Raw genomic sequence first — 12,196 nt, forward strand, 5'->3', positions numbered from 1 at the left:
AGGGAGAAGCTGAGGAAAAGTAAAAATGTTGGGGGGGCAAAATGTTGTGAGCGCGTAGAGCGAGAACTAATAAAGAAACCCCATGCCCCCCCCCCTTGGTGCCACCACCGCCTAGATGCCGAAATTAATTAAACTGAGTATCAAAAAGAATTTTATTATCAGCCTTTGCGCAGTTATGGACTGCTTATATGCTCTCGGTGGCTATGGGAACATTACCTGTGTTCCTATAACGCACCGCGGCATCATACGTGGCTTACTCCTTCATACGCGCTTCATATATTTGCCCAACATGCCCGACCATGCATTATTGCCGCCCAGTCCCTAAAAGTATATTATCGACATATTTCGTCATTAAAATGGTCATACAATTTACTTAGTATACAGAAGGAGCGTTATATATATATACGCGTTTTGCGAAAAAAATGGCTCTATCGATCTGGTTTCTGAAATTACGGTTTAAATGCTAGCGTTACTGAAAACGTAACAAAACTACGTCCATAATTTAAATTTAAGTCAATCTTTGCTGTTCAGCGATCCTACATCGGTCCTTGGTCGATAAATAATTCCTACGATATTGATTTTCTTGAGGGCAGCCACGCGCGCAGTCGTCAGATTTCTACAACATTCGCAACTGTACTGATTTGCGCGTTGAGATTCCCTGCAGACGACGAAATATGATAGCACTGCAGTGCATTGGTTAACCCGTAAATTAAATCTACGACCATCTTAAATATGAAATTCGCCCCCTATAGTTGTTACGGAAATTCTCCAATAACAACCGCAGGGCACACTCATCAAATGGGAATACAACCGTATGGAACGCGTAGATTGTCTATAGTGCGATATTAAAACAACCTCATGTTGCCATTTGCTTATATGGACAACACATCCTTTGTTGCGCATTGAACAGCGTTTCGTTTCGTGCTGCTATTGCTTGCTCACCGCTAACCAACGATAGTGTCTAAATAAGAAAAGCAACATATTTTAAATGAGAACTCATTTACTGTCCATCTAGAAGTCAGTTAAATCAATAGGTCGATTTTTTAGGCTGGGAAGACAGGTTACCGCGAGAGTATGCGTAAACCACTTCTTATAGCAGAAACCCCATTTACGAATAAGATACTAATAAGATTAAATTGGATTACATATGATTATGGTTTAATGGAAGGATTAGTACTTAGGTGTGCATTAATGCTATGCACCATTGTGGAAAAAACTTCTAAATTAAATGCAAATCATCACTGATGCGGCGAATTTCTTGCCCATAGATGCAGGGGCGGCACCAGGATTGTAAAAGTGGGGGGGGAGGGGGAGAAGCTGAGGAAAAGTAAAAATGTTGGGGGGCAAAATGTTGTGAGCGCGTAGAGCGAGAACTAATAAAGAAACCCCATGCCCCCCCCCTTGGTGCCACCACCGCATAGATGCCGAAATTAATTAAACTGAGTATCAACAAGAATTTCATCATCAGCCTTTCGCAGTTATATGGAATCAACAGCAAAGCTGTGCCACGCAATCTTGTATCATGTCCCTCTGGATGTATTCTACTATCGCTACCTGTCGTGCGATATTTAGCGTAGTGCTAACATTTATGGCACGTATGCACAGGCACGTATATGTGCCAATCAGACATAACTTTCACTCTAAACGCTGTATATGTAATTTCCCTGCCAAGCAACGGCAGAGTTTATATATGCCATCGATACCGCTTGAAAGCAAATGACATTACATAGTGCATTAAATATATCCAATCAAATTAACTTGTGTTAACAAACACATCTACACAACAGACACCTGTCTATAAAGGACATTATTAGTGTTTCCCTTGGCTGCGAGTTATACGGGGAATTAAAGCACATTTTAAAATAGAACAGACACCTGTTCTTAACGACACTCTGGGAGGGTGGGGAGTGGGGAGTCCCTTGGGTGACCATTGGACACAGCATTAACCGTAGATGACGGCAGCTAGTAATGATGCCGTAGTGGCCCTAGTTACACGGCGACCAAAATTATCTTAATAACAGCTCTCATATCTTAATGTTTGGATACATAAAATGAAAATGCAAGGTTAAATTAACATCTTCCGCTTGACTCTCGTGTTCTTTCTTCTTAGCGGCTAATTAAATTTTAAAACAAAATGTTTTCGCTTATATCAGCACAAATAAGCGGCGTGTGTCGGATATATTATGCATATCTTTAATCCGCATAATATTACCGGATATAATATATAACATATAACATAATATCTAATATTTGTGAATGTATGTCTGTTCTCAATGCAAATCAATATGGAGCACTCTAGAAATGCCCAAGGATGCTCAGTAGGGGTAGCTTTTGACGCTGAATGTCATGGGCACATTGGATTTGACCTCCGAGGTAATCTGAGTTCACAGGAGGAAAAATTGAGGCCAAAAATGGTGACAAATTTGTGACCCTGCAGCAGCATTAAATAAACAAGCCCCTGCAGCAGCATTGTCCAAACAAGATTCAGGTTGCACTGACTTGCTTTACTGTTACTAAAGAATCTCTAAAATAAGACCAACCGCTTGTCTCTACGATACTCCTAGGCCGAGATATTGGAGCGTAATCATGCCTCCTGCAGGCCTTACGCCGCCTCGCATTTACATTATTCCCAAACCTTCTCGCCTTTTGCGGGTTAGGAAAGTCGCTTCGTGAGAGTTCAGTTTTTTCCGCGATGACTTTATGAATGAACGGCGTTTCGGTTATCATCGGTGACTTTCAGGGGCATCACCTAGGCCCTTATCTCCCATTGTCTTTCCTAGCACGGCTAATGCCCGTAATGATGGAGCCGGCAATGTTTTCTAAATTAAGTCTCTACAGCGCAGCTCAGTTACTATATGGTGTAGTAAGTGTACCAAATTTGGGCATGTTACATCAATTATCAGCGCTCCAGGCAGCGACAGAAAACGATAGCCAGAACCCGCAAAAGGCGAGAAGGTTCAGGAAAAATGTAGATGCGAGGTGGCGTGAGGCCTGCAGGAGGCATGATTACGCTTCAATATCTCGGCCTAGGAGTATCGTAGAGACAAGCGGTTGGTCTTATTTTAGAGAGCAAAGAATGCTGCTTAACGCAATACCATGAACTTAGTCTAGAACCGCACACAACGTAGAATAATATGGCCGTGAAATAGCACTGTTTTCCCGTTGTACACTTTGCAGGGGTAGAAATTAACTTTTGAACAAGGGAATCCAACGGACTCCCTACCCTCAAAATGAGGGAGTCCACAGCAAAATGAGGGAGTCTGCAGTCTGAGGTTCAAAATTAAAGATATTAACAATAACGCGCACAATGTGCTTATTTTTAAGATTCATGCAGTTGCACATCTGCCAAATTTTCTTTGAACTTTAGCTGAAAAGATACACTAATTCCGCGAGGCCGTGCTCTGGAACGAACTAGTTAGACTAGTATGGCAGAATTGTCAGGGAGTCACACGGACTCCTGCATATGTGAAATCAGGGAGTCCGACAGTAAATCAGGGAGTATTTGACTCCGGACTCCCGCTAATTTCGCACCCTGACTCTGGGTATTTATTAGCTCTTGATATCACGTAACATGAGAAAGTGCTAACCATAACTTCATAACTCTAACCATAATCTCATCTCACGTCATGTCTATACATTACTTGATTGAATACCGCTATGAAAAGAGCTCGCAGTGGTTAGTGCATATATATATACACCTTTCATTTTAAAGACTGCAGGTAGAAACCCCAGTCATAACCATAAATTTTCTCAAGGAATAAAAGCCTGGCACTCAGCAATGCCATTAAACATATGTAATTAAAACTTACAAAGTCTCCATTATTGTTGTCCTGAGTTGTCATGTATGGTTTTTTTTAAAATTTCATTTCTGTATTCCATGTGCAGATCTAGTCCTGCTAGTAGGACGATTTGCACGAATGAGATACCGGTGTGGTGCGGAAATCCAAATAGCTCGGGAATGATTCACTCCCGAGTTTTCGATCTCCTTGTCGCAGGTGGGCCACGGCGAGATATAGCGCGGCACATGTCAACGAACCTCCATGAGTCGTTCTCGCATACCGAAGGACTCGCTCACCGCCATCCACCAGCGTTATGAGGATGCATGTCATGCCATTTACATGGAGCAGCAGAACAAACTGCGGCCACTCGGACCCTCCTACTCACAGGTGTGCCACCTGGATTCGTGAATCCCTGTCAACCCCATCACTTAATAAATGTGGTTTTATAGTTCAAATGTGGCGGATCAATTACTGTTACAGAACTAAAGTCGCAGACATCGTGTCTTCTATCTAATTATCTTCAGCTTGGTCTCTATCTGTAGTGCTTTGATAGATTAATCAAAATAGTTCAGAGTAAACGGACTGCAATTTGCTGCATTATACGTCAACATTTATCACGGTGCAAGCGAACTTGCACGAAAACAGAATGCGACCGATCGCCTAACATGGCATTTTTTTACGTTTGCACGGACACAGAAGCCGGCAGCGATGCATGAGACGTACTGTCGCTTCGGAAACCAGAAGGTGATCATACAGCGAGGTGTGAGTAGCATCAACGTCGCGGAGGCTGAGGACAAGGAGCAGCGACCGCCATCGCGAGGCGCATCGCCCTTAGACCGGAGGTCGCCGTCGTCTCCCCTGCAGTTGAAGTTGTAGTGCTTTCGGGCGGCGGGTTTCTCGTACGCTCGTCGCGCCGGCAGGTCGGTGTGTGTGAATGTCCAACTGTGTGCGCGCGCATGTGTGTGTCGTCTGTGTCTGCGAGTGTGTGCATGTGTGAGTGTACGTGTGTGTGTGAGTGTGTGTTGGGGGGTGTTAGTGTGGCATGTGCTTGTGAGTGTGTGTGTGTGCGCGCGTGCATGTGCGTGCATGTAGTGGCGGATCCAGGGGGGGCACAGGGGGCGGTCGCCCCCCCCCTAGAATTTTCAGGGCAAGGGTATTTTAGCCTAACACCCTCCCCATCGGGCGCTTCGTGCCCTTGAGCTCGCATGATTCACTCACCCCCCCCCAGCACGATTCGCCCCCCCCTAGAATTAACTTCTGGATCCGCCACTGGCATGTGCGTGTTTGAGTCAGTGTAAGAGCGAGTGTAACTTTACCTATTCCCACTTCCCGAATCGTATTTGGCTGAATGTCGTTAGGTGTAAAATTGGTTGTGAAAAAGCGAATGCATCGATTCGCCGGTTCCTGCATCACACTTTGGCTGACGTCTGTCAGCTGGAAAAATGCAGTGGCGCTGGCAATATTTCAGCGCATACAGTCACTTTTCGTATAATGGTTGACTCGAAAGGTATTTAATGCTGCCAGTCATTGTAAATAAGCAGTGGAGAATTTGTTGAACTGGAGTTCAAATCAATAATATGTGTACAGGTGCTTGCTTGAACGATGCTGTAGGTTTGCACAAGCAGTGCAAGAAGAGTTCACAATTGGCATCGAGCCAATATTATGAACTTAAGTAATTCGTTGCATATTTTTGACTGCCGCAACCTGATGCGGTAATAGTCAGATATTCTGTGATTTAGTACGAATCGGGTGAAATTGGCAAGCGAATGGTTCGCGTACTCATGAACGTATATTTCATTATGCTCTTCCAGAGGGCTGTTTATCTGTGAGCCCTAGCATGAATCGAATCTTCAATCACAATTTACTCTCCTGATGCTCATTCGAAGAGTGCACCTCTCACGTCACATGATGTCAAGATGTCATGTCGATAAAGTTATGACTGAATTACTGATCTCAAGCTGCTAGTTTTGTTTGTCCTGAGGCTTTGGCTACAGTTAAATGTGTCCCATAGTTGGTTCAGTTCTAATGATGTTTACCATGTACATGTCATTGTCCTAATCGTCTCAGCAAGATAACCACTCTCCTTTGGTGATATTTGCTAGGTTTGTCAAGATAGCCAAGTTTTTACGCGGGTTTTCTGAGTGTACGCCACATTGTCGACTTTGAGGCACTTTGTTACAATGCAGCATTTATAGAACATCCTTACCGCCATGCAGATTGGCTAGAGATACCTGCCAATCAAGCCTAATACCTCCAATTGCTCTGTCCTTCTCTGTCAACACTATCTATCCCCGAATCTTGATTGTTATGTAACTGTCGCTTACTACTAGTTCTCTACATTGGCAGATACAGTTGTAATCCTCGGTGTGAGAATCTCAGGCTGGGTGAGTGGGTGCACCACTTGCCACCTTTTTATCGATCGGCAGTGTTCGTTTAAGACTTCCGTTCCGCTGTTCGACAGCAGACAAAACTTCGACGAATCTCTCGGCAGCCTTCATATTTAACGCGGCAGTAAAACTCGAAGTCAGCATTAAAACAAACTGCAAACTCAATATCAGTGGCAGCCCTGAGATATCACAGCTGCGGCGTTGTGATGAAATTTGGCTGAAGCAGCTGCGAACCGTTCCAGAAGCTACGGGTCATCCTCGCCAGTATACGAAGGTGTCGTCCCCCAGTAAGAGTAAACATGCCGTAAACAACCGCAATTATGGCGAAAAGCGTCCTCAGGGGGATTTTTCGAAAACTTTAGCACTATTATTTCGTGCGTGCGAGGTCGTGGTGTGTATTACACGCCGGTCGTCTGCGCGGCGGTGCAGACCGGCATTCGTGTCGGACGAGGGAGTGCGTACAGGCTGCTTAAATATGCATCTGTACCGATTACGTGTCGAGTCACAGGGGGCAGCTATCAGGTCGTTTAACGTCTTCGCGCGCACGCATGTTTTGCTACAATGAAGACGCCGTAACGAAACAACTTTGTAGCGAGCGGTGCTGTCGAAACGTTGCTGTTACCAACTTATATGTACATGCTCTCTATGTACACCTTTGGGCGTAACGTGCCACGATAGCATCTATTGTATAATGTACCGGTTTAATGCTCTGGTGGTGCAGCCGAGGGAGAAAGAGAGAGAGAGAGAGCGAGAGAGCGAGACCGCGTACTGACGTTAAGCATGGTGTATATCCCCCCTCTCGCAAACGTGTCTCTCTACAATACGCATTGGCAATAAAGGTCAAATCCTCATGTCCAGGCGACATGCTAGGCATGCATATGTCCGTGTTAGACATGTCACAGGGAACGCTTGTCCTGGGGGTATTAATACTATGCTACGGCGGTCCACCGGACTCCAACCTCTTAAAACCTGCCCCGACTGCTTACTAAACTCGTCAGTAGTCAGCGAGGTAGTACTGTGTGAGGACGTGAGTTAAATAATAACATACAAGTGATAATTTGCTCCTGCTGAAGAAAATCAAAGCTTCCTGTATCATACCCGCCGGCTTCCACGATTTGAAATGATTTTGATCTCGTGATGTCAAGATGTCACGATCGCGTGTTGGGTAGTAGGTTTAACCAGCCAAAATTGGGTGTTCTTTTAATTTGACGTAGTGGTTATTTCATCGAACCTAGGAAACGATAATCGGCAGAGCATGGATGATTTATTATTTATTTATTGCTTCTATTTCATTATATTAATCAAATAAGAGGTGAATAGTGTGGTCACATTGGCTTGAAGAAGGCTAAACGTTTTGAACTGATCTTGCTGTGGTGACCGGTGGGAGGGGAGGGGAGGGGAGGGGGAGAGAGAACAATTAAGAGATAGAAAGACATGTAGAGGAAGGGGGAGCAATTGATTCCACTGTCCGGTAGTAAAATTGTACGCGTTAATTCTCACCGCTACCACACACGAATTTCATTGCGAAACTCGACGCAATTATAGTTGCCATATAGAACTCCGTACAAATGTGGAAACACAGGTGAAGCTGTAATTGTTGTGACAAACACGTTTCTCATGTGGCCACCCGGACTGGTTTAACGGTAATTGTGTTGTTTGTATCTATGTGATAGGAAACATTGTTACACATTGTTTTAACTTTCTCAAGCTAGCATAACGTTTTATCGCTATCCTTTCCATTATGTGCTTGGCGGCGTGGATAGCAATAAAGGCCCAATGTAATTGCATACGGTACGTGCTTGACAGCATGCTAAATAATTTACAGAAGGCAGAGAATCTTCAATTTGTTGTGTAAAATATATATACCTCCTATTGCTGCGTGCGCTATATAGCTATGCTGCGTGCGCTGCGCTATGTGCGTGCGCTGTGCAGCTATTATATGAAGACCTGCAATCGATAGCGTTCAACTTAATTTAGTAAGGGTAGGTCTCTTGCCTGAACTCACAACTATGCGCGAGTTATATTTTAAAATTAATATCACAATTAATAATAATTATGGTAACAATTAAAATCAGTTGTTAGTAGGCCTACACATGCGCGAACACGCGCGAATGTGCGCGCACCCGCGCACACTATACAACATATATCGTCGTACAAATTAATCGCTTATATTTTTACGTCAATTATTTTGGACATTTATCAAATAAAAAACAAGATGACATAATGTAAATAAATGCGCACAAGTGTATGTTGTATGACTCATAACCAGCAAAAAATCATGTCAGCACAACGTGTTTCAGTGTCGTAGCCAACCGCGTATGATAAAATAAAATAAAAATATCAAACGGCGGTTGGGGAATCAAACAGTGTAACATTAACCGTATAATGCCGACAAAGAGCGCCTGTAAAAGCTTTCCTACCTGTGAAAGCTGTGGCCGTTGATTTATCAACTTCAGGTCGATGGAATTTGGCACCAACGTGTTCGACAGCTGACACAGAAGAACACCATCTCGGAGAATCTGAGCTAAATCGAACACTTGCGCGTTGGGCCATGTCACTTTATGATCACTGGGCAATATTCCACAGCGGATGAGCCACGATGCGCACTCCTTCCATAAAAGAACCATGTTTTCTAACCGAGAACAAGACATAAAGTCGCTGCTGCATCAATGCCTTGCATCAGCGCCCACTTTTCTGCTATGAGATCGCTTGTTTAGATATCAGACTAACTTCAGCATTGTATTCGTCAGATAGGTGTACACGTACCAAACATTTAAAATTATATAAATAGTATTATTAATATAGAAATATAGAACTAATTATTATGTTACTATCGGTATTAAATTTAAAATGATGAGCTACATGAACATTCATTGACACAAAATAATGGTGGAATTTCAGATCAATCATATTTCAGCAGTTTCGTTACGCAGGAAATCAAAGTGCCCGACTATTTTTAAAAAGAGGGGGCCGCCCGAAAAGGAGTCAACCAAACAACCATCGGTCTTCCTATGAAAAAAAGAGCATCATTGAAAGCAGGCTGCAAACGACCCACACGTTGAAAATCATGTCAAACAAGAAAACTAAAGTACATTAATAAAAAAAAAACCTTTCTCATCCGCATTCTAGCTTTGAATTATTCATAGAGTATTCCATAAGCTCGAGATACGTAATTGCATGATTTCTAAACAGTTGCATGCTTTTTTTATTTCACAGTTATCTTATCCTGTTTGTTAAAAATCAAGTGATCAAACTGCAATTGATGGAAACAGCTCATCATGAGAAAAGTGGAGTGTCGACCGGAAAAAGTGTCTGATGCCTGTCTTGATGAAAATGTTGACATCAATATGGTCCGTCCCTTCCTTAGTGGAGATGCATGGAAAGATTGCTCAGCTGTACAAGTAAAGCAACCCAGCACAGAATTTGAACTTGGTATCAGCCAGATCAACAACCTAGATACACAGTCAGTATTGTTGACATGGCTTAAGTACACTTACAAATGTGGGGTTTGCAAAAAAAACCTAAATTCAAGTACTGTTGTCGTCATAGCTATATTTAGATACATCGGTAGTAATAATATAGCGCAGTTGTTGATATCGTCATGCACAATAGCAATTTATTAGTTCCCTAGTAGCTGCATATGTAACCGTATGATATGGCTATTTTTTTTCATACATCAGATAATTCAGTTTTGTGTGAATATATGTGATACCATCTGTATAATTGTAAGCGCTTGGTTTTTTAGTACATGCTACCCAATCCAAGTTTATATTCCTTAGTACTTGCTAAATTTGTAATCGTGGGTGGTATAAATGACCTATTTTTTTTCAATGACTAACATATAATGGCATGGTTTTGTCTTGAATTATTTATAATTCACTCTGGGTAATTAATATTGAGTTAGCGATTTTTTGGGTATCTCATCTACCAATGCAAGTTTATATTTCCTTATACTTGCCTATATATGTTGTAATCGTTATGATAATATTATTTTCATACTACAATATAATTGCATTGTTGTTGTGAAATAATGTGAATACAATCTGTGAATAATAATGTTAAAGCGCTGTTTTTTTGGTAATGTCATTGTCCACCAATGCAATTTTATTATTCCTTAGTAAACTTCTATACTTTGTAACGTTAGAATGTCTATTTCTTTTCATACTACAGTAATTAACATTGTTTCTTTAGTGAATATATCGTTATACTCTTGAATTGATATGTGAAGCGCGTTTTTTGTATCGCATCTAACCAAGCAAGATTTTATGATTCCCTTAGTTACTTGCTATAACGCGTTTGGTTAATTCGTTATAAGCATTTTTCATACTACATATTAATGTGCATGTTTGTTGTGAATATATTTATATACATCTGCTAATTACAATATGAAGCCTATTTTGGTACATGCCTACTAATGCAATTTTATTATTTTCTCTTAAAGCCTGCTATATTTGGGGGTTAAACCAATCGTTAGATAGCTATTTTCATACTACAGTATTAATGCATGTTCGTTTCGTGAATATATGTGAATAAACATCTGGTAATAATATATACGCTGTTTTATGTATCAGTCTACAATAGCAATTTATATTTCCGGATTAGTACTTCATAATTATGTAATATCGTTAAATAAAGCTATTTTATCATACTACAGTATTATCAACTTGTTTGTTTTTGAATATATTTGTAGATACATTCTGGTAATAAAGTGGAATATGGCGACTGTTTTTGGTACTCATGCTACCTGGAACGCAACTTTATATATCCTATACTTGCTATAATCTGTAATCGGGTTAATGATAAATGGCTATCTTTTTCATACTACAGAGTAATCAGTTTGTTTGAAAATTGTGAACATCGGTAATTAATATTGATAAGCGCTGTTTTTTGGTATCACAGCTACAATGCAAGATTTATTATTTCTAGTACTTTCATATTTGGTAATCGGTTATGATATGCTATTTTTTCATAACTAACAGTATAATGCACTGTCTGTGTCTTGTTAATATAAAAATTTGTATACACGTAATCTTAATATTATACCGCGCTTTTTGTATCCGTCACTACTAATGCAAGTTTATATTGTCCTCTAGTAGCTTGCTATAATTCGTACATCGGTATGAATATCGCCTAATTTACATATATCAGTATTACAGGCATGTTTGTTATTAAATAATTTGATACATCTGTAATTATAGTATAGCAGCGTTCTTTTGGGTGTAATATTATATAATATATAATAAATATTATTAAGATAAATAAAGCATTTAAACAAAGAAAAACAACATGTCTTACGTACATAAATTGGTCTGATAGCAAAAAACATTTAACAGATTTTTGAATTTTAGTGCCACTGTGATAATCAAGCGTCCCAGCCGAACAGTACAAAATATTTATAAGCACGTATTATTATTCGCCAGATCAGATGCGCTGCACCTACTACCGGAGTTTAAAGAGAAAAAAAAATTCGGACACGGGTAGTATTATTCCCGATAGAAGCGCGGCACATACCGATAGTTAAGAGAGAAAAATCGGTTGGGACAGACCGCGGGGCAGGAGCAACGCCTATACTTATAGTTAAGCCCTATTTAGAAACCTCAAAGTCCTGGGAGTACGACTAACGCTAGCCTACCGCCTAAGACCGGAATAATCTGGTCCAATATAACCTTTATTAAATTTGGATGATATATGGACCAGAACAGGGTTCATTGAAATCGAAATCGGGCATCAAAATAGCTGCGAATAGCGGCCGTAACCCGCATCGGCGGCGAAAAACTACAGTCTACAGAGTAATAATTTTAGCAATTAGTAAATCCTCAAGTATAAATATACGTACCGGGTCGCCGGGACACATGACCGAATAACGTGATGTATCACAAGTAACTACGAGCACAAACAAATTTAACCATTACTAACACCGACATCGCATGTCATCTTGCGGGAAATCGGGGCAGCCGGACAACACATATCACATACAAGCAAATATCAACATATATTAATTTTATATTAAAAGCGAACTTATAAATAGCC

The 12,196-nt window shown here is 41.1% G+C and overlaps 2 protein-coding genes across 3 annotated transcripts in view; one reads left to right on the top strand and one right to left on the bottom strand.

The window, feature by feature from the left end:
- Positions 1–8,861, bottom strand: part of LOC106809774 (proto-oncogene vav-like) — a 56,190-nt gene extending 47,329 nt beyond the window's left edge. For both annotated transcript variants that reach the window (XM_014812980.1, XM_014812979.1), the window contains exon 1: positions 8,587–8,861. In XM_014812980.1, the coding sequence (XP_014668466.1) occupies positions 8,587–8,817 (231 nt within the window). In that variant the 5' untranslated portion in view covers positions 8,818–8,861. The remainder of the gene's footprint in view (positions 1–8,586) is intronic.
- On the top strand, positions 4,001–4,776 carry LOC106809776. The gene is made up of 2 exons (XM_014812981.1): positions 4,001–4,166; positions 4,476–4,776. The coding sequence occupies exons 1-2, from the start codon at positions 4,041–4,043 to the stop codon at positions 4,653–4,655; spliced, it is 306 nt and encodes a 101-aa protein (XP_014668467.1). The 5' UTR covers positions 4,001–4,040; the 3' UTR covers positions 4,656–4,776.
- Positions 8,862–12,196: the final 3,335 nt, after the last annotated feature.

The sequence above is a fragment of the Priapulus caudatus genome, unplaced genomic scaffold (assembly GCF_000485595.1).
Source record: "Priapulus caudatus unplaced genomic scaffold, Priapulus_caudatus-5.0.1 Scaffold383, whole genome shotgun sequence".
Taxonomy (NCBI): Eukaryota; Metazoa; Priapulida; class Priapulimorpha; order Priapulimorphida; family Priapulidae; genus Priapulus; species Priapulus caudatus.

What these genes read in the sequence shown, in the direction of transcription:
- LOC106809776 (XM_014812981.1), top strand. Translation starts at nt 4,041, where the DNA reads ATGAGTCGTTCTCGCATACCGAAGGACTCGCTCACCGCCATCCACCAG. An exon ending in TCGGACCCTCCTACTCACAG is followed by an intron (nt 4,167 to 4,475) that starts GTGTGCCACCTG and finishes GCACGGACACAG; the next exon opens with AAGCCGGCAGCGATGCATGA.